Genomic DNA, 19,192 nt, shown 5'->3' on the forward strand with positions numbered 1-19,192 from the left:
GCGTGTGCGCTCGCCGCGCCCGGCTCACTGCGGCCGGCGGCTGCCTGCCGTGCGGAGCGGAGCCGAGCCGAGCCGGGCGGAACCGGGCGGAACCGGGCCGAGCGGAGCCGGGCCGGAGCGGCGCCGTCGGGGAGCGCCGCGGCCGCATGTCCGCTCCGCGCCGCGCCGCCGCCGCCGCCGCCGCGGGTGCGGGCGCGCGTGGGGGCGCGGCGGGAGGATGATGCGGGCGTCGGGGCGGCGGCGGCGGCGGCGGCGCGGAGGATGAAGTGGAGCGTGCGGGGAGCCTGCGCCGCGCTCTCCAGCTGCCTCCTGCTCGCCTGCGCCCTCAGCGCCGCCGCCGTGGGACTCAAGTGCTTCTCGCTCGGCTCGGAGCTCAAGGGAGAGCCCTTCCGCCTCGGCACGGCCGCCGGCGCCTTCTACTCGGGGCTGCTGCTCGCCGCCGGCCTCTCGCTGCTCGCCGCCGCGCTGCTCTGCTGCCGCGCGCCCGACGAGCCGCCCGCGCCGCCCGCCAGCGGCCCCGCCGGCGGCGCCGGTGCCGGTGCCGGTGCCGGAGGAGGAGAAGCGGCGGCGGCGGCGGCGCCGTCGGGCCCGTCGGAGAAGGCGTCGCCCGGGGGCCGGCAGAACTTCCTGCTGCTGGGGGTGCTGGTGTTCATGCTGGGCGTGCTGAGCGCCTTCGCCGGCGCCGTCATCGACGGCGACACCGTGTCGCTCGTGGAGAGGAAGTACTCGCACTACTGCCTGCTGCAGCCCGCCGGCGCGGCCCGCGCGCGCGGCGGCCCCGACGGCTCCGTGGCGGCGCTGCGCTGCCAGAAGCTGCGCGACTACCAGCGCGGCTTGGTGCTCTCCACCGTGTTCAACGCGCTCGAGTGCCTCCTGGGGCTGCTCAACCTGCTCCTCGTCAAGAACTACAAGGCGTCGCAGCAGCGCGGCCGGCGGCGGCGGCGGCGCCGGGCGGCCCCGGCGGCGGCGGCCCCGGCGGGCGGGCGGCGGCGGCGGCGTCGGGGCGGCCCCGGCGGGCGGCGGGCGGCGCGGCACAGCCAGGGCTCGCTCTTCTCCGGCGGCGAGCCCGAGGGGCCGCCGGGCGACTGCCCCTTCCAGGCGGTCTCCTACATCAACGTGGGCGTCTTCCACGTCTTCGACGAGGCCGGCGTGGAGGTGCACTGCGGCGGGCACCCGTCCGTCGAGCTGCCCGGATACTCGCCCATGGACCCCGAGCTCAACGCCTCCTACCCCTACTGCTACCCGCTGCCCAGCGAGCAGCCGCCCGCCTACGAGGAGATCTACCCGGCGGAGCCCTGCGCCCGCGCCACGTAGGCACCCGACGGCGCGACACGAGGGACGGGCCCACGGCACGGCACGAGGGGGGTGACCCCCCGGCACGGCACGGCACGGCACGGCACGAGGGGGGCCACCCCGCGGCACGGGACGCGATGGGAGCCGCCGCGGGGCTCGGGGGCGGCCGGTCCGCGCCGTCGGGCGGCCGCTGCCGCCGCCGCCTCCCTCCGTAGCCAAGCGTAGTTCCCCTCCAGCGATTCATCCGTTTCCAGCTTTAGCAGTCCAGAGTTACCCCATTTATGATAACCAGCCAGTGTAAGGAGATTAAAAGAAAAAATAGGGAAAAAAAAAAGTGTAATGAAGCTTCGTTACCTCTCAAAAGAGCTTAATTTCTATACAACGCAGAGACATTCGTGTCACGTTTACTAGAAGTGTTTTGGGGATCCTTAAACGTTTACACTACTCTTTGGAGAATTGAGTTCTGTTTTAAGATTTAGTGAGTTAAAACCTTCGTTGGTCTTGTAAGATGCACATTAAGAAAAAAAAAAAAAAACCTGCACTTTGAAAAAGAAACAGGAAAAAAAATCAACAACGTTTTTGTACACTAACGTGCCTGCTTTTGTTGATAACTTCTTACTGTAAAAGCTTTCAGAAGTCTATAGTGAAAATGTTTGGTAAATTCACTGCAATTTAGAATTGGTGATTAGTTCCTTTACTGAAACAATTGAGATGTTACCAGGATACGGCAGTTAAAAGGAAGTCCAAATGTCATACACATTCCTTTTTGTAAACAGGTTCTGTGTTTTCAATGCAAGGCAGGATTTCTTTTTGTTTTACACAGGTGAAGGGTTTAATCCTATTTTGTACAACTACACGGTTTACCTTGTAAAGAATTCCATTTTACCTGTTACAATCCATCAATCTGGTAAGCTTGAATATTAAAGTTTTATTTCAAATATATATATATTGTAAAACAGCCTTAACTGATGCAATGGTCACAGTTTTAAAGGGAAAAAAAAGAGAGAGAGAGATAAACCATCTTGGAAGACATCTTCCAAATGTGTTTTCAAAACTGTATTTATACTCCCATTACAGTGCAAGATATGTATTTTTTGTTTTTAAAGATGCCACTTTAATTCCTGAAAAGGAAAACTATAAGGGGATTGTATGTTTTTAACTCTTTCTTAACTGAGAGGTGTTAAAAAGGATTTCTGCAAAGAGAAAAAAAAAACTGCTAAATCCTCCTTTTGGATTCTGCTGTGCAATGCCAGTATCAGTTAGCATAAGGACGTGGTAATTAAGAGAAGCAGGCATGGCTTTTTATTTTTATTTCTAACATCTTCTGAGAACAGGTGAAGGCTTAATTTCATGTTTTACCAAGAACCAAAAAGCTCCTCTTCAGATTGCATTTGTTCAGTACCCTCCCCCCAGTTATTGCATACTGAAGTGAAATCTGATAAAATAAGAACCTTTCTGTTAATCCTCTATTTGGAGCCTGCTGCATAGTGCTAGTGATACCAGGAGAAAGATAGAGAGAAAGAGTTAAGGGAATGCAATGTTACAGTGTATTTCTGTGGCTGATGGAAAAATTATTTTTAAATTTTTAGCTGCAGAGAGACTGACGTAATTTACTGCTATGGAATTGGAAGGAGATTTTAGCCTAGAAATACCCAAGTCTCTCTGCAATGTTTTGTTTTCCAAATATTTGGACTTGCACACTTTGTATAACATAAAACGAAGAATGCCTTAGAAATCTTAAAATTACAAACTGTTTCCTGTGAAGCTCGTATTTCAATCTCTAATCTACGCAAGGAAGTCCAAAACAGCAGTTACAAATTTACCAACTAGTTCCAAATAGCAGAAAACTCAAGTACAGGTTTTTCTTTTTTTTTTTTATGGCCGGAAGACTTTCTTGTGCAGAAGGCCAGAGTAAAACATATGCCCTGTCTGGGTCCCATTTTAGTCTTGGAGATTGGCTTTATGCTGGCTCTCTGCAGATGCACCTCTTTAACCCCTTCCCGGGAAGTTTGGGGGAAGTCCTGCAGGATTTACCTATGGCACTTACTTAATTAGGCACAAAACCAAATCCGCAGCGTACTGCATTGTTTATATAGCCAAGACATTTCGCAAAATGAGAAACTTGAGCAAGGAGGCTAAATGCCTACGTAGGTATCCAAATAGATGAATTATTTATAAGAGAGCGTGGTACCCTGCACTGAATTAATGGGAACTGCTAAGTGCAGGGTGGCTTGGAAAAACAGAATAGTAAGGTGCCTAAATACGGATTTAGAAGCCTAACGATAGCTGTTGTCTTTAAAAAAAAAATTGGCTATATTCATTGTAGTTCATGGGAACTGTATCTTAGTTTTACTTAAGGAATTAATTTTTGACATAAAAAAAGACAATATTTTACTTAAGATGACTATTTTAGAAATTACTAACTAGACAGTTCTGAAACTCCAGATGTTCCAAAGATCAGTGCTCAGGGAAATAAACGGAAAGTCAAGAAAGCTACCTATTATACTCAGTTGTTTAAATGTAAACAATTTTAAACTATGAACTTCTAAGATTGTTAAATCCATAGCACTTTTCTTTCGTTGCGTGCGTATGTGTGTGTGTGTATGTTTTATCTGAATCTGTTCACGATGCCATTCTATTCAAGTATTTATTTGCGCCTCAGTTTTAGTTCCTGAATTTCTGTTTTTTTTCTTCATTTGGGCTGTTTTTTTTCCCCTGTAAAAGAGTTTAATTTAGTGGAGGACAGATTGCCAGAATAAAGTCTAAGTCAGACTCCCGTGGAAGCCAGTAGGCGTCATTTCATTGACTTCAGTGGGTCTGGGCACAAGTGACATGAAACACCCACAGCAAATAACATTTAAAATAATATTGGTCATCTGGCAGCGTGGCAGGGAGGGTGCAGCAGTGGTGTGTTATTTCTCCTGTATTGCTTGTATCAACAGCAGTATTAAGGGAGGTCACCTATGGTATCGTTCACATCTAAAACAAACAATCAAAAAAAATAGGGAAAAAAATATTGGCAGGCAAATTGACCAAACAAGCCATGTTTTCTTAAAGATGGTATACAAGCGTTTCAGGTATCTATCTGGTGACTAACTTTTCTGACAAAACACTAAGCGTATTTATTTCTCAGTGAGAATAAACTTATAAATACAGAATACAAGACGAAGCTCCACAGGCATGATTGCAGCATTTGTGGAGCCATTTTTAGTAAACCTGAATCATCACTCTTATCTTCTGAGCAATAATGTTAGAGTGTATAAACTGTACTGTGCCGAAATTGAAAATAGGCTGGTGTGGGAAGCATCAGAGTGTAGGTTAATTACCCGAGAGGACTCGTCGTGTCCCTTTATTTTCCATTCCTTGTCGCGTGACCATCCAGGCACATGCAGGCCGGACCGGTCCACGTCGCTGGAGGATGCTAGCTGCAAGCTTGCTCGTTTGTTTGTTGGTTTTCCCTCAAAACAAACCTCGTTTTCCTCGTTTCCTCTCCTCCCGGGGCTGGCGTTGCTCGCTCCTCACCCGCTCGCAGCTCTGCTCGCATCCCTTGGTCGGGGGTAGCTCCGTGCGGCTCCGCTTCCCGGGCCCGCCGGGCCACGCAGGCAGGGCGGAAAATCCCGCCCGCCACCTCTGATGCCGCAGGATTTGCCTTCGTGTGGAGAAAACAGATTCCCACCAGCCTATTGGCAATTCACATGAATTATTTCCACACTCCAACATCCTTGCTTGAATCCGTTACTTGTACTTTGCATTGTAGTTGACAGACAGAATATATGTGACTCTAAAATCAGGAAAAAAAAATGGTGTTAGGGGGATATTGTATAAAACTAATGCAGACTATGCTCAAAGTTTGATTTCACTGTAGGACTTCTTTGGTTCACCAAAAAGCGCTATGGTGGCTGGTACAACTTAGATATATTTCAGACATAATGTTTAACCATCAGAAAAGGTTTTCTAATGTTCACACGAGGAAGGCAATCTGTTTCTGCTTTTAGACATAGTACATATGAAAACCTTTTCTTCACATTGCCATTTAATCCAAGATTGATCCTCAACAAAAAAAAATGTCAATAATTGATATTGTACTTTTAGGATCAATAAAATACGTTTTAAAGCACAGCATATCCTATAAGAAAAGCCTAATGCTCTTCATTTCATATTCTTCATTGTCTTAGCACAATGCCTAACAGTAAAAATGAAACTGAAGGATTTAATTACCACTTTCATTACAAAACATGTTTTTCAGGGATTTACAACTTGCACGAGTGGAGCTATGACATTAAACTCCAGGTTTTACCATGAAGCCAAATCTGCTTCAGTAAGTTCATTATTTCTTAGTTACAGGACATTCCAGTATTTTGGACAAATTACATTATTAGAAGTCTGGATCTGTTAATTTTATATGACAACGCTCTTTATATGCACTGGAGTTACCTCTTCTTAATACAGGCTCATATTTCCAATTAAAACGCATAAGGATGAGTAAGATTGAATATCCCATCATCGCTGTCCACTTTTTAAAATTCCTTAATTATTTCTTAATCCCTAATTACATGCTGGTATGTAGTGTGTGCTCCTGGGTCAGTAATGGCTGATCTGCTAGTAGTTTAGTGGGTACAAGGTGGTCTCCAGGAACCCCACCAACCAAAGCATCAAAATGGGGAATTCTTCTTCATACACATGTTGCAACAATTCTATGCAATGTTGTGTTGTGCCTCAAAGGAGGCACTGCCCAAACAAAGTTACTGAAAGGATCCCGAGTACTTAAGTTGCATGCAATGCTTTTTTTTCATGTTTATGTTGTTGCAGTTATCAATCCTGAGGCTCTAATCCCGCATAGTTTTCTATGAGCAAATCCCACTCCAGCCCAGATGTCCCATGGGAAGACTGTGCACAATTTGGTGCTTTCAAAATATGGTTTAGATCAGCTACACTTTCTGCTGGCCAGCTCTACTATGTCCATCCCTCCAGTGCTGGGGCGCCTGAAGTTTATCTGTAATTGTCAGCTTATGACCCGAATGTCATCCTAAATAACCTGACACTGATCACTGAGTGATATAAGAAGTCCTAGGACTCCTTAGTAAGAGAATATTTTGTTTCACAAAGGAATAAATCCTGACGTCCTCTTTCATTCCTTCTTCAGACCCAGCTGCCCTTGACTTCAGTGAGTCTGTCCCGGGGTAAGGAGTGTTGATGACATTGCAGCCTGCTCCTCCTTCACTCGACGAGTTCGAGATATTGCGAAGACCTCCACGAGCTTGGTGGAAGAAAGTGCAAACAAAACGGCTCTGACTCATCACCAGATCACAGAGTATCCAATGTCCTGAGTGAAACCATCCAGCAGATGTATTCTAGTAGAAACACAACCTAGCAGGAGCTCCTGGTGTTTCACTTATGGATTTTTGCTCCTACCATGACCTGGCTTGGTTTTGTCTAGTAGGGATCTTCTTTGGAAGTTTATTTCATGGTTGCTGGGAATGAGTCATTTATCCCAGTACAGGATGTAGGGATTTAACTAAAAACCACGAGCATCCTCACCAGTGGGCCTCCTCTGTGGCCATTGTTAGCAAAGGATAAAGAAGTGAAGTGTGGGAGGAGAGAAAGCTTGTCGTGATCCTCCTAAGGGGTATGGAAACCTAAACGTTCCAATGCATTCATTTGTTTTATATTAAGAAACTGGAATAGGAACCAGAAGAATACATGTGATATCTAAAAGGGTTTTTCTTCCAAAGATGTATTTTTGGAAACGTAATACTTGGGTTTAGAGAAAGTTCCTTCAGATTTTTTTTTTCCAGGTTCTACATTTTAAGTGAATAAAAAAGCTCACTCACTAAAAGGCACAGGGAAATCTCCAAGTGTTTCAATTATTAAATTTAAGGAGAGTCTATAGAGCTATCCTACAAATTACTCAGTCCCAGTAATTCCTGTCTAGGTCAGGAAAGGCCTTTGGCACATAACGGGGATGAGGGCTTTTATGCAAACATCCAGACTGGGGCAGTTCCTCACAAGTGAGGGAGGAAGAAGCACTGTTCATTTGCTTCAGGAAAGCTTCAGGTGACAATATCCTGTCCGAGGCAATCAGACCCTCATGTCATGGAGTCTGCACAAGCTGTGCACAGTCTTGAGGTGGGCATGATTCACTATTACAGCAAATGAACTCCCAAAGAGGTTCAGAAAGGATTGTCAGTGGCAGACCCAAGCAGAAAGCAGTTTCTCAGCTGTAAGGCAAGAAGGTCCTAGAAATCAGGAGGTCCTAGAAAGGTCCTGCCAGGGGAAGCTCATGCTTGCACCAGAAAGGAGAGAACCACCAAGAAATTACTATTTTGTTGCAGTTTGTGATAGTTGGATTTTCCTAAGTGCTGCAGAAGCTACCAACACATGCAGATTATTTAAACTAGAATCCTGGGAAAATGGAAGAAACCTAAATGAAACAGTTGACAAGAACTAAATGTTTCCACAATGTTTTGATACATAGTCACTGGCTGAATTAATTCCAGGAGCCGTACATCCTGATTTCTTTTTTTTTTTTTTTTTTAGGCATATACTGAGGTTCTGGATGGCGTAAAACTCTCTTCATGTGACAAATCATTAGTAACCAGAAAAATTATAAACACCAAAATGAGACTGGGGGATTTAGAAAATCACATATGATACTATTTGTGAGTCTTCCTTGTGAGTCTTGCTCAAAATCAGAAGAGCTCAGGCATAGCTCTCCACACCAGTTTCTTTATCTGCTAGCCAAATAAGGATCCAAAGCCAAAAAGGGCTGGATTTACATTGTCAAGCCTAAAGACTCTGAACGTATAAATGGCTTGACAAGGAACTCCTGAGTTGCAAATACGGTGTATGGCAATCGATATACTCACATTAATTCTGTATTAAAAAGCAGCTAATGGAAATGAAACTTAAAACTGTTGCTAAGAAATGCTGTTTGTCATGATGAAGGGAACAGGATGGTGGTTCTGTCTACACGGGAGCGGACCACTGTGCTGAATAACACTTGGCTATTATACAGCCTTCCCCTGGAATGAAGTCCTTGGAGGGTTACCAGAAAATAGTGAAGGACACCATCTTCATCTAGATGTCCCTGGATACAGTGGTCTAAATAATGGACCACTGTTTATCTGCAGAGCTTCATGTCTCCATCCATAGCGGACCACGTGTTCCTTTGTCTTGCAGTGACAATAAACTGTGGTCTCTCAGGGCACCTCTTATCCAGCATCTGCTGCCTGTGTGCAGGGACCTTGTGAAGCCCCCACATGCACCTGGAGAAATGCCTGGCAAAAGGAGCTTTCTCAATGCCAAGGCCCCAGACCTGCTACAGTGGTGGTGGGTTCAGAGGCTGCATGTGTGCACCTAAATCGAGTGTAATGGGAGGGGAGGCAGTAAACAGAAATAAGGAACAAGACATGGAAAACCTTTTCAAGTGTCCCGTGGTTGGTACATCACCCTTGTGACACTATGGGCTATGCTTCACTGAAGGCTGTGGCAGTTTTTTAATCTGCTTCAGATTTGCAAGATGCAGAGCTCAGGGGGCGAGCACATGCATTGAAAGGTTTCCTGGGTGGATCTGCCTTGGAAGTCAAAAAGCAGCCCTGGCCCTGGTTCAGTAAATGCATTTCCACATTGAAGCATGAAAAGAGAAAAGCATAAACAGGGTGGAACTGTTCATTCATTCATAGTTCATTACTTTTTCATTAAGGGCAGCAAAAAGACAAATATATTAGTGTTAACATCCCTGATCCAGAGAGCTGCTCCATTAGAGGAGGTTATAAAGCTGACTGGTGAGGCAACAGCAGAAGATATTTACACCAGAATGCATATTTCACAAACCTGCTGTCACACCACTCAAAACGTGCAGCATAGGCTAACAATAGCAGGAATTTCAGCTTGCCTCAGATATGCAGCTAGAACTGCTTCAGACCTCCGGATGACTGTTCAAAGACTTTTTAGATGCTTTATCTGTGACTAGATGAAACTGGCAATCTGGTACCAACCATGTTCATAGCTGCGCATTGGGATTTCTTTTTTAGCCTTTCATGTGCATGGCCAAAATGCGTTGATCATGGACATCATAATGTGTTGATCATGGACGAGTGCCAAGTTCACTGGCCATCACTGGCATGGTGAGGGAACCGAGGACTGATTAGCATCACAGCAGAGAAGGAGAGGTCATTTTGACATGGTCCTCTCAGTGCAAATAGACATGTCCAAGGAAACCATGACTTGCTGAAGGACAGAGACTAAAGCTCAGTTGGCCATGATCTGTAGAGCTCTGGGGACAGAGAGAGGGCTCCCTTGCTGATCTGTGGTCCCCAATCCCTGCAGCTCACCATCCAGCCACACTCATCCATGGAGGGGAGAGAGGAGGGAGAGAGAAATGAACATTTCACTAGGTCAAGGAACCATGGACAGACCAACTGTGGAGTAGGGATGGTGAAACCAGGTTCCCATCCATGCACGGCTCATACCTGGTGAATTAACATTCATAAGGACTTTTTAATAGTGTCAATTAAAAAAAAAATGCTAGCGACAGCAAGCTAATTCCAGCTGTAAAAGCTTATCTTATTGCATGGCAGAATGGAAACCCACAAAATATCCCCCCCCAAAAAGGTAGTTCATGTAGAGAAATCAAACTGAACCCCACATAGACAGAGCAGAAACTGATCTCTGAATTTCCCACCTTTTCTTTCTTTGGGAACAGCCGCGTCAATTTGTTCTTTACATTTTCAGCTCTAGCTCTCAGGCAAGATAGAAGCTGGTAGGAGGCAGACACTGATAAAGGTTTTACTGGCAAAGTGTCAGGTAAAAGGAAACCATTTTTACATTTCTGCTCTGAAAAGAGAGGACAATATATTTCAGCCTGGAAGCTTAGATGGCAGAAGCAGCAGTGATTAATTGCTCTAATTAGGGCTCCAAATAGGAAAGAGCGAGTTTCCTGAGCTATTGCACGCTGAATTTCCTCATTTCTATGAATAACAGCATTGCTCAGAGGAGAAGGGCATCAAAGTGCATCTCCAGAACAAACATTTACCCACTCTAACTTAGAAATACAACCAGGAGCTCAACACAAATAACAAATATAAAGAGACAACAGCACCTGGGAGGCAGCGTAACAGCCTGGTTCAGCTGCTTCCCAAAGGAGCTCCATAAATCTTTGTATAAGCAGCTGTGCTGAGAACGGGTGTTTTGTTGATTTGCCAACCACCACTTCTTGGCTTCAGCAAACCGCCACTCTCAACTGGCCACCTGAGAAGAAACGTGCTGAAACGTTTTATCCATGGGGCTGTTACCTTCGTCCATGTGTTTTCTGCACGGAGAGTTGTTCTCCTCTTCTCCCCTCCATCCACCTTTCGACTAGCAATAAACTTTGAGATAGCAGAGGAGAAAGAGCTAGTCCTGATTATGACCTCTCTGATGAAGAGAAATGGAAATAAATCACTTGCAGTCATTGAAAGTACACCCAAATCTGTGTCTTCACCAGGAGAGCAGGGCCTGTACGCTGCTGACTGACAGTTAGCTTTGCGAAATGCCTTAAGGGAAATTCCAAACACATTTCCTGAAAGAAAGATGGAAGATGCTAAGCTAAATAAATAAATAAATGCTTGGAATACATTCTACTCAGTCCAGGAGCCAGCCAGCTTTAGCAACGCGCTCTCCCATATGCAGGGAGAGCTTTTGCTTCAGCTGAGTCAAGCTGCCTCTTATTGCCTATCAGATGTACTGGCACAGAGCACCCAGGCTGGACTCTGGCCATCTACAAGCAGCACACAAATAATAAAAGTTCCTCTCTGCGCGCTGTTTGATACAGACGACCCTCTTATCTGATATTTCCTTGAGCTGCTCGCTTGCTTGACTAATCCAAAGCAGCAGCAAAGGCCACAGTGAGGGGCTCAGCAAAGGGGCACTCGAGCATTGGGGCTGCATGGGTTGAGAGATGGTCTTGGAAATGCTACTCCGGCTGAAGCGAGGCAGAAGATAGGAACACGCAGAACTGGCTCTGCTGCAGATCGTGGCCCCTCATTTGTATGCTCCCTACCCTTCCAGTAATGATTCATCAGCCCAGGCTTCTCTCAGCTCGTTATGGCTGCAAGCGCTGCAATAGCCCACTAAAACTGGGGGAGAACTGATTCATCCCCAAATGACTGAGCACAAGGGGACACAGGAGGCCCATGGAGATGGAAAAATTTCCCTGCTTTTGAGCCTGCTGATGTGGAAAGAGCTGCTGTATGCAGATGCCCATGGCAGGGTGGGTGCACAGAGGAAAGAGCCTCCTCCAGCAGCTCAGTCTCTGCATTGCCACGTGCACCAGCGGCACCGCAGCTCTATTCCCCCTTAGTCATAATGCTCTATGGGATGGCAAGACTGCCGAGATACGGCCTGGCCTCCCTCCATCCTCATAACAATTTTAAAACAAGGGGAGAAGATGTTTCCCACAGGGGAAGGGCAAGTCTTCTCCAGGCACCGCAGCGGCGAGAAGGAAAAATCACAGAACTTCAGACAAAACGCCTCATATGCTCCCCAGGCAGAGAGGCAAATGCCTGTTCCAGGTGTCTGCAGCTTTCCACAGAGCAAGATGCTGCCATTTACACCCCATCGAGCAGCAGAAAAAAAGCTGCAGACTGTGGGGACCAGATGAGAAGGTGAAACATCTCCCTGCTCTTCGCCAGCAATCCTGTCTCCGGAGGAAGAAGCTTTGCTGCCTGCCAAGAGCAGAGGACACATACGGAGATGACAGGGAAGTATGGCGAGTTTTCAAGGCTTCCTGTGGGGGAAAGGCAGAGTTTTCATTAGCGGCTCAGTTTTGATTACAGATGTGCATGTGCCAGCCCAGCCAAGGAGAGCGCCCAGCTGATCGGCCAGCACCAGCTTCATGTCGTGTTGAACAAGTGTGTCTTGCTGGGGTGATCCTCAGAGGAACCGAACAAATCCAAGATGCACAGGAAGTTACAAAATGGCACATTTTTTTTCCCCATTTCCTCATAACGACCTTCTTATGGCACAGCAGCAAGGAAGAGGGCAAGATGAGGTTTGCCCTCTTCAGAAACAGGGAAAAACTAAATTTGGTTGGAAGGATGGTTGAAGGGCGCTAGACAGGAACAGAAGGAAAGTGAAGAGATGGATTTTTGCAAGAGCAGAGGAAAGGGGGAGGGTCACATTACCTTGACTGTGCAAGATATGCAGCCTGGCTGTGAGTTTCTCCTAATGACAGGAGACAAATACCCTCACGGACCAACCAGGCTCCTTAGACACTAGCTGATGCTCATCCTCTCTCAGTTTCAGAAACTGCAACGTTTTCCCCCTTTTGCTGCCCAGCAGCGCATGGAAGGAGGTAACCTCTGTCTCTCTTCTGCAGTGAGCAGAGAGCCCCCATGGGCAGGGAGCCCTGCGTAGCCATACATGTCCTGGGAACTGAGACACTTCCCTTTCCTGCTGCATGGTTGCTAGGCTGCTCCTGAGGTTCCCCTGGATACCATGCGAGGGATAACACAGCACTCCCACATGTCTGAGCCAAGCAGGAGCTGCTATCAGCAGTTCCCCTTGCCTCCTCTCATCCACGCTTGCTTTGCTTCACCCTGTGATTTCCTCCAGAAAGAAGGTAGTGACACAGGGGAGAGGCATTAAGACCCTGCACATCAAACCTCGGTGAACTGAAGCTGCTGTGCACATCAGAACCAGGCCCTGAGCCCATGCAGGGAAGCCTTCAAGCCTATGTTCAGACATTTACATCAACCCCATGTCCTCAACACTTGCGTAGCAGATGAGCAGCACTTCCAGGATGGCTCAGACATGCACAGCACATCCTTGTCTCTCAGGCATGCTCACCTGAGGCATCATCTGCCCTGCTCCTCAAAAAATAGGTGGGAATTTGGGAGTGAGGTAAAATCAAAGAGTTAAATGTCTTCTTCTTGTGAAGTCCCATGCACCACGTTCTGCCTGGCAGGACTGTGGTCGACAAAGGGTCTGAGGCAGAAGATGAAAGGCCAAATAAAAAATGTACTACTATAACACAGTACTCAAAAAGAAAAAATAACCAGAAGTCGTTATTCGGAGGAATTGGTAGCTCTTCTGCTAGCAGAAATTGGAAAAGATGCTTTCATCTGCTGGGTTTCAAAATGAGACAAGAGTTGAATGAATTTAAGCCTCATTCATGCACATTCCAATTTCCCTGGAAATCTCAAACTTTGCAAAGATGAAAATTAACTCTCAGAGTTTATCTATCTTGCTCCTTATCAAATTTAGTTCTATAAAATACACTGAAGAGCTGAGAACTCCTTAGGACTTGTCCATTTTCATATTTCCTGCGAGGATGATGCTTGTGATCACAAAACCCGAACACAGACTGGAGAGCAGACAAGCATGTGTAGAACTGACCCTGAGACTAGTCAGGCTTTTAAAATCTCGGTGTTCACCAAAAAGCAGAGAGTGAAATCTCTCACCATGGCGAATGCCATGAGCAAGGGAGAAGAGACTAGAACAACCAGCGCAAGTCACAAGCACGAGCAGCCCCAGGACTCAGAAGACCAAGATAGGCAATTTCTGTGGCCAATGTCCACCTAACAAAAAGCCAGGCAGCCATGTAAATACACTTTGAAGACCTGCCTAATTTAGCCTGGGCAAAATCTCATGGGAAGAGGGCTCAGAAACCAAAGCTCTTTTTTTTTGGCTCTCTTTCTCTGCCCAACTTCTCCCTCTGACCTTCCTGAGCAGCATGGGTGAGTGCGACCCTCTCCCAAAGGATGTAAAACCCTCAGGAAACACAGCCAGCTCTTCTCCTGTGCACTCACTACAAAAAAAACTCAAATTCTCTTGAGAGAAAATAGCTGATACCACACTAGGCTCCTGCTGAGGAGGTTGGACGTGCTGCCTGGCGTCCTCAAGGGGCTGCATATGTTCATGCAGGAGAACCGTGAAAGAGCCCAGGCTGCTTTTCCCACAGCTGCTTTGGGAGCTGATGCACCTGTAATCCCAGGAAAGGCAATCCCAGTTGCTTTCCTCGCAGTTTGTGTCCAACTCCTCAGTGAGCGCAGGAAGATGAAGCAGTTTCATCAGCTTCAGGACAAGAAGGGGATGTGGGTTCATCTACTTCTCTATTCCAGCACTATCCTCAGGATTGTGATGTCAGGAAAAGTTACAGTAAAAAAAAAAAGTGTTGATAATTTTAATAATAATAAAATGCAGAATGAACTGATTTTTGACAGTCACCAGCACATCATCTCTGGTCCAACTGACTCAGCTGGCGACTCTTCATCAGCACTCCAGAGAGCATGCCTTGATCTCCTCGCAGTGAGGAAAGGAGGCTCCAACCCCAAGAGCTACAGTCTTGTAATTACAAATAAAACATCGCCTTTCCCCCCTGCACATACCCCCTCCATCCAGAGGCTCATTCGCCTCGCAGCCGGCTGAACTTCATCTCAGCGGAGGAAATCTGCGGTGCAACGTGAGAGACAGCGTAATGCTCAGAAATCAGCCGCCACCGCAGGGAAAGCGCATCCCCAACCCGCGACTGCTCCGAGGGTGGCTTCCATTAGAGCCTGACCCCCGAGGGCAGGGAAGTGGAGCATATTAGCTGCTTGGCTAAAAATAGGAGGAGAAACTTCCTTTTCTGCCCTTGACCGGCTCCGCGCAGGCTCTCCTCACTGATTCAAGCCTCTTGAGTGGCTGCCTCCCTTCTCAGGGAGGCTAGGAAGGATAGCAGGGAAAAACACACATGCTTGATCTGACCGGAGCACCAAAGTCTGGGACGTTTGGTGCATTTACGGTGTAATGGGTGTCATGTGAAATGGTCGTCTCAAGTATTGGCTCATTGCTGCAACTTCTTCCCATGGTGATGGCCCACAGCGGGGTAGGTTGAACATGCACATCCACGTCCCCAAACGCTGCAAAGCCAACAAAGAAACAACACTCAGAGGAGCCCCTGCATCTACGCTGTAGCCATCGTCCCATGGCCAGGAGCATTTTCAGAGGTTTTCATACTGTCCCAGCATTGGTGGTGACAGCTGAGGGCATTGACTGAGGGATGAGACGTCTTAGATCAAGCTCTGAATCAGTTTTCAGCAGTTTTGCTTTAATCCACAGATTTGCTCTGCATTGTGTGGTTCCTCCCAAAAGTCTTGAGGTGGATTTGTAAATACAGAAATGACGAAAGTGAGACTGCCCAATGGCTTGTCCACCCCAAGTCCTATTGCCAGAATCTGCTGGCCCATGGGAAGGTGGACATTTTCCCAAAATGATCTGCTCTTAGGTTGTTCCTTTCTGGCCTCCATTGAAGGACTGTTTTATGTCTTGAAGCATATACAGCACTGAATGGGTTGACAACCTCCCTACAACTGCTTTTTTTTTTTTTTTTTTGGATAATTTAAAGTGAATGTCCTCTTTGGTTCTCTTAACAAAGGAAGGCAACCCATGAGCTAAATGCTAAGGAAAGCTTGGGAATGTGACCCTCAGACCACAATCATTTTGGGATCTGAGGTGCCTGAGCTCTTCACCAATCATTGCGATGGCACAAAGCAGCCATAGCAGCATTTTGTTGCAATTAGGATTCCTAATGTGAGGATTCATACACTCAGCCATTCCTTCAGGAGCCGTTCATTCAGGTCCCAAAACTGCCAGGTCATGCTTATTAATTATTAAAGAGGCAGACTGGATGCCACTTTTGTGGAAATTAATTTCCCCTTTTAAAGGTTTTAAAAACATAGTACTGTCATAACTGTACTATGCAAAAAAAAAAATGATAAGCTTGACATAGTAACTTTGACATGTATCAGGGATTATTTCACTAAAAATACAAAGCACTACATGGTCATTCTACTCCAATATATCAAAACCTGTCCCATCATCTGAAAAAAAAAATGCAGCGATATTTACACTAGTAGGAGAAGCATAATTGCCTTGAAAATGTACTACCTAAAGGGAAAAAAAAAATCCCACAACTTCTCATTAAGTAATTGCAGATACTGTCATGAGACATGCCTTATCTGCCCAGTGAGTAAATGGCATTCATCCCTCCCCAAGGCATTCAGGCAGAGCTGCAACCAGCGCAGCTCAATAGGTCACTGCGGCGCATCAGAAGAAGGCGCAAAGGCTCCCCGGCGTGGGCTGTGCAGTTCTGAATCATCAACGTGGGTTTCTGGAGTCATCAGGAAACCTCTCCCTCCCACACAGCCCCACGGCCCTACGCAGCCCAGGGTCCGGCTCATGCTCAAGCGCGTGAATATGCAACAGGTTTTTACCATTTTTTTTTTCTTTTTTGAGTGAGGGAGGAGGTGTTGGTTGGCTGCTGATTGCTGAATTTGTTAATTCCTGTGAGAAGGAATTAGTAGGTAAAGGAAGGCAGGAAGTAAAAGTCTTCATTCCAAACGTAGAAAATTCATCACAAAGTAAAAAAAATGGGTTCCAAACACACAAAATTCGGCAGCAAATATCAACATGGCACACTCACCATGAAAGCCTTAGTCTCAGCCAGTCCATGGCCTGATTTTGTTCTTTTTTTCATCCAAATCTCTCCCAGCTTGCATGTGCAGGATGGAAATTTGTATTTACCAGGAAAAGAGGGGAGACTAGCAGCTCTCAGGAGGTATCTTGACTGTTACCACCATGGTTTGAACAAGAGTAAAGCCTTTTGTTAGCCGGAAAATCAGCAAAATCCAACCCGGACTTCTCTGGAATAATCAGTGTTTTAGCAAGCAATCACATACAAGACACATAGGGAAAAGAATCTCTTCAGTATGAAGAGTCTTCTCAGTATCTGCATTAGAAAGGAAGGGAAGGAAGAGAGGAAGATGCCCAGACCACACCAAGGTGAAGGAGGTTGGAGGTAATGGAACAAGAGGGCATTCTGTCCTGTTTTGGCCTAACATCTCCAGATGAAAGCTGAACCATGACCAGGTCACAAACTACACAGTCGGCAAAGCTATAGGCATCTGGTAAAAGAAAGCTTGAATTCTGCTTTGGGAAAGCTGTCAAATAACACATACAAACACTAAATTTAACACCTGGGACCTCAGCGAGGGACTAAATCAATGGAGGTTACATAGTTAACCAGAGTCTTTTTTAATATCTTAGTTTAAGCAGAACAAAGTGTTTTAGCAATTTTCAGGATGCAGCATACTGTGGAAAAGCAACACTTTCACTGGCAACCCTATAAATCCTGTGACTGTACCAAGAGAGGCAGTATTTCATCTATTACTTTGAAATCCTGGAATCATGCAAGTGCAGCTTTTTGCCTGAGTGTTTCCAGTAGGCCTTATGCCAGTGGAGAAAAAAATGGAAAGCCTGCTAAATCTCCTCCTTGGTCCTTTCCCAGATCATCACCCACCTCAAAAAAATAAAAATAAAAATAATAATAAATAATAAATAATAAATAATAAATAATAAATAATAATAAAGGCTTGCTATTATCTTTGCTCCCCTGGCACAATATTTTTGGTGGCATTCTAGCAATATTTCTACCTCAAATATTCACAAAAATTTTCTTCTAACTTTATATTCCATGATCACAGGCTAGCCTATTAAAGGATATTTTTCCTCCCAAGAAAGAAACTGAAGAATTTAGGAGGCCCTGAAAACATCAGATTGAGATAACTTTCTCTGATTAACAATTAAATCCCCTTCTTGAAGTTTTTGCCCAGTAAGTCAGAGACGTTCCTCTTCCTAATTCTGTTACCACTGCATCTAAAACAACCCTATGCTCAGCTTTACATTACGTTTTCTACTGCAGAGGATCTAATAAAGACCCTGAATTTCAGCATTCTTTTGGATTTCAGGGAAAAGTGGCCCAGCTCTTACCCACCGGCTCCGGTAGAGGTTAATGCCTTGAACAGCCACCCCTGACATTTTTTACCCAAAACAGTGAATCAGGACATTCAGAAGCTCTCTTCCAAAGGAAAAGTGGTTCTCCACCCCCAGGAAGGGGATGGAGGGAAGTCAGAGATGCAGGTGAGGAGAGCAATATTCACACATCATGGGAGAAACATCATTAAACTGCCCAGTAACCCAGAATTCGCTGGGTGACAATTTGCCCTTATCTAGCCCATTCGGAAGAACATAAAGGCACTTGTAACTCTTCAGGTGGCAAATATTCCCTCTCTGTTGTCGAAGAGGAACATGTTGACAAAGAGAGGAGAAATTGGGCACAAAGGTGGCCAGTGTCACGCGTGCAGAGCCTTAGTCACATCTCTCCAAGGGAGGGAAGGTTGAGTCCAACCGATTTATAAGGCTCCTTCCTTGCAAGCAAAAATGTCCTTTTTACAGGAGTTCTGTGCCACATTTCAGCAAGAAGAGCAGAAAATCCTCTCCCAGGGAGAAAGTTTTTGCTGTGAACAAACACCACATTTTACTGAAGAGCAGAAGAAATTTCAGTTTTTCCCTTTCATCAAGTCTCTGTGAGACAGTATCAGCTACTCCTGTAACCATGAAGAAAAACTGGATAGAAGTCTGAGCACAGCAGTTAATTCTTGAAATTATGCTGAAAATTCAGCCATTCAGCTAGCAAGGAGAGTCCTGCTGAGCGGTTATGCAAGGTCTTACAAAACACTGGCAATGGTAGACGCAGCGGAGGCAGCGGGACGTGCTCCGGTGCCGCATGGGGCAGAGACACGTCAGCAGCCCAGGCCCAGGGTCTCTTTTGCTTCCCTCCGAGGCTCGGATCCCCATTCTGGTGTTTCATGACTCCCTCTTGGAGGAAACCTCTGCAGAGCTGCTGGATCGTTTTGCAATTATCTGCTTCAGACACATGGATGCTCTCGGGGTTCCTTGTGCCAGGAAACATTCCAGGACCATCCTACAGACCTGCCATCATCTGAAAAATGCTGCTCTTCCAGAGGCACAGAGCAACCCATAGAACAACAGGGCTGAGACTCCACCACAGCTCTCAGTTAACCCTGCTGGCAAGAGCCGC

At 46.4% G+C, this 19,192-nt stretch overlaps 1 protein-coding gene and 1 long non-coding RNA gene across 2 annotated transcripts; both read left to right on the top strand.

Moving 5' to 3' along the window:
• The first annotated feature begins 209 nt into the window (after positions 1–209).
• TMEM271 (transmembrane protein 271) lies at positions 210–1,347 on the top strand. The gene has a single exon (XM_088537518.1). The coding sequence runs from the start codon at positions 262–264 to the stop codon at positions 1,312–1,314; it is 1,053 nt and encodes a 350-aa protein (XP_088393644.1). The 5' UTR covers positions 210–261; the 3' UTR covers positions 1,315–1,347.
• Positions 1,348–4,855: 3,508 nt separating this feature from the next.
• On the top strand, positions 4,856–6,602 carry LOC148591470 (uncharacterized). Its single transcript, XR_015914069.1, has 2 exons — positions 4,856–5,611; positions 6,437–6,602. It is a non-coding gene; the product is annotated as an uncharacterized LOC148591470 (long non-coding RNA).
• The last annotated feature ends 12,590 nt before the right edge of the window (positions 6,603–19,192 follow it).

The sequence above is a fragment of the Tinamus guttatus genome, unplaced genomic scaffold (assembly GCF_059628265.1).
Source record: "Tinamus guttatus ecotype Peru unplaced genomic scaffold, ASM5962826v1 Tinamus_guttatus_pri_ptg000803l, whole genome shotgun sequence".
Taxonomy (NCBI): Eukaryota; Metazoa; Chordata; class Aves; order Tinamiformes; family Tinamidae; genus Tinamus; species Tinamus guttatus.

Excerpts from the sequence above, each read along its gene's own strand:
- TMEM271 (XM_088537518.1), top strand. The coding sequence starts at position 262 with ATGAAGTGGAGCGTGCGGGGAGCCTGCGCCGCGCTCTCCAGCTGCCTC.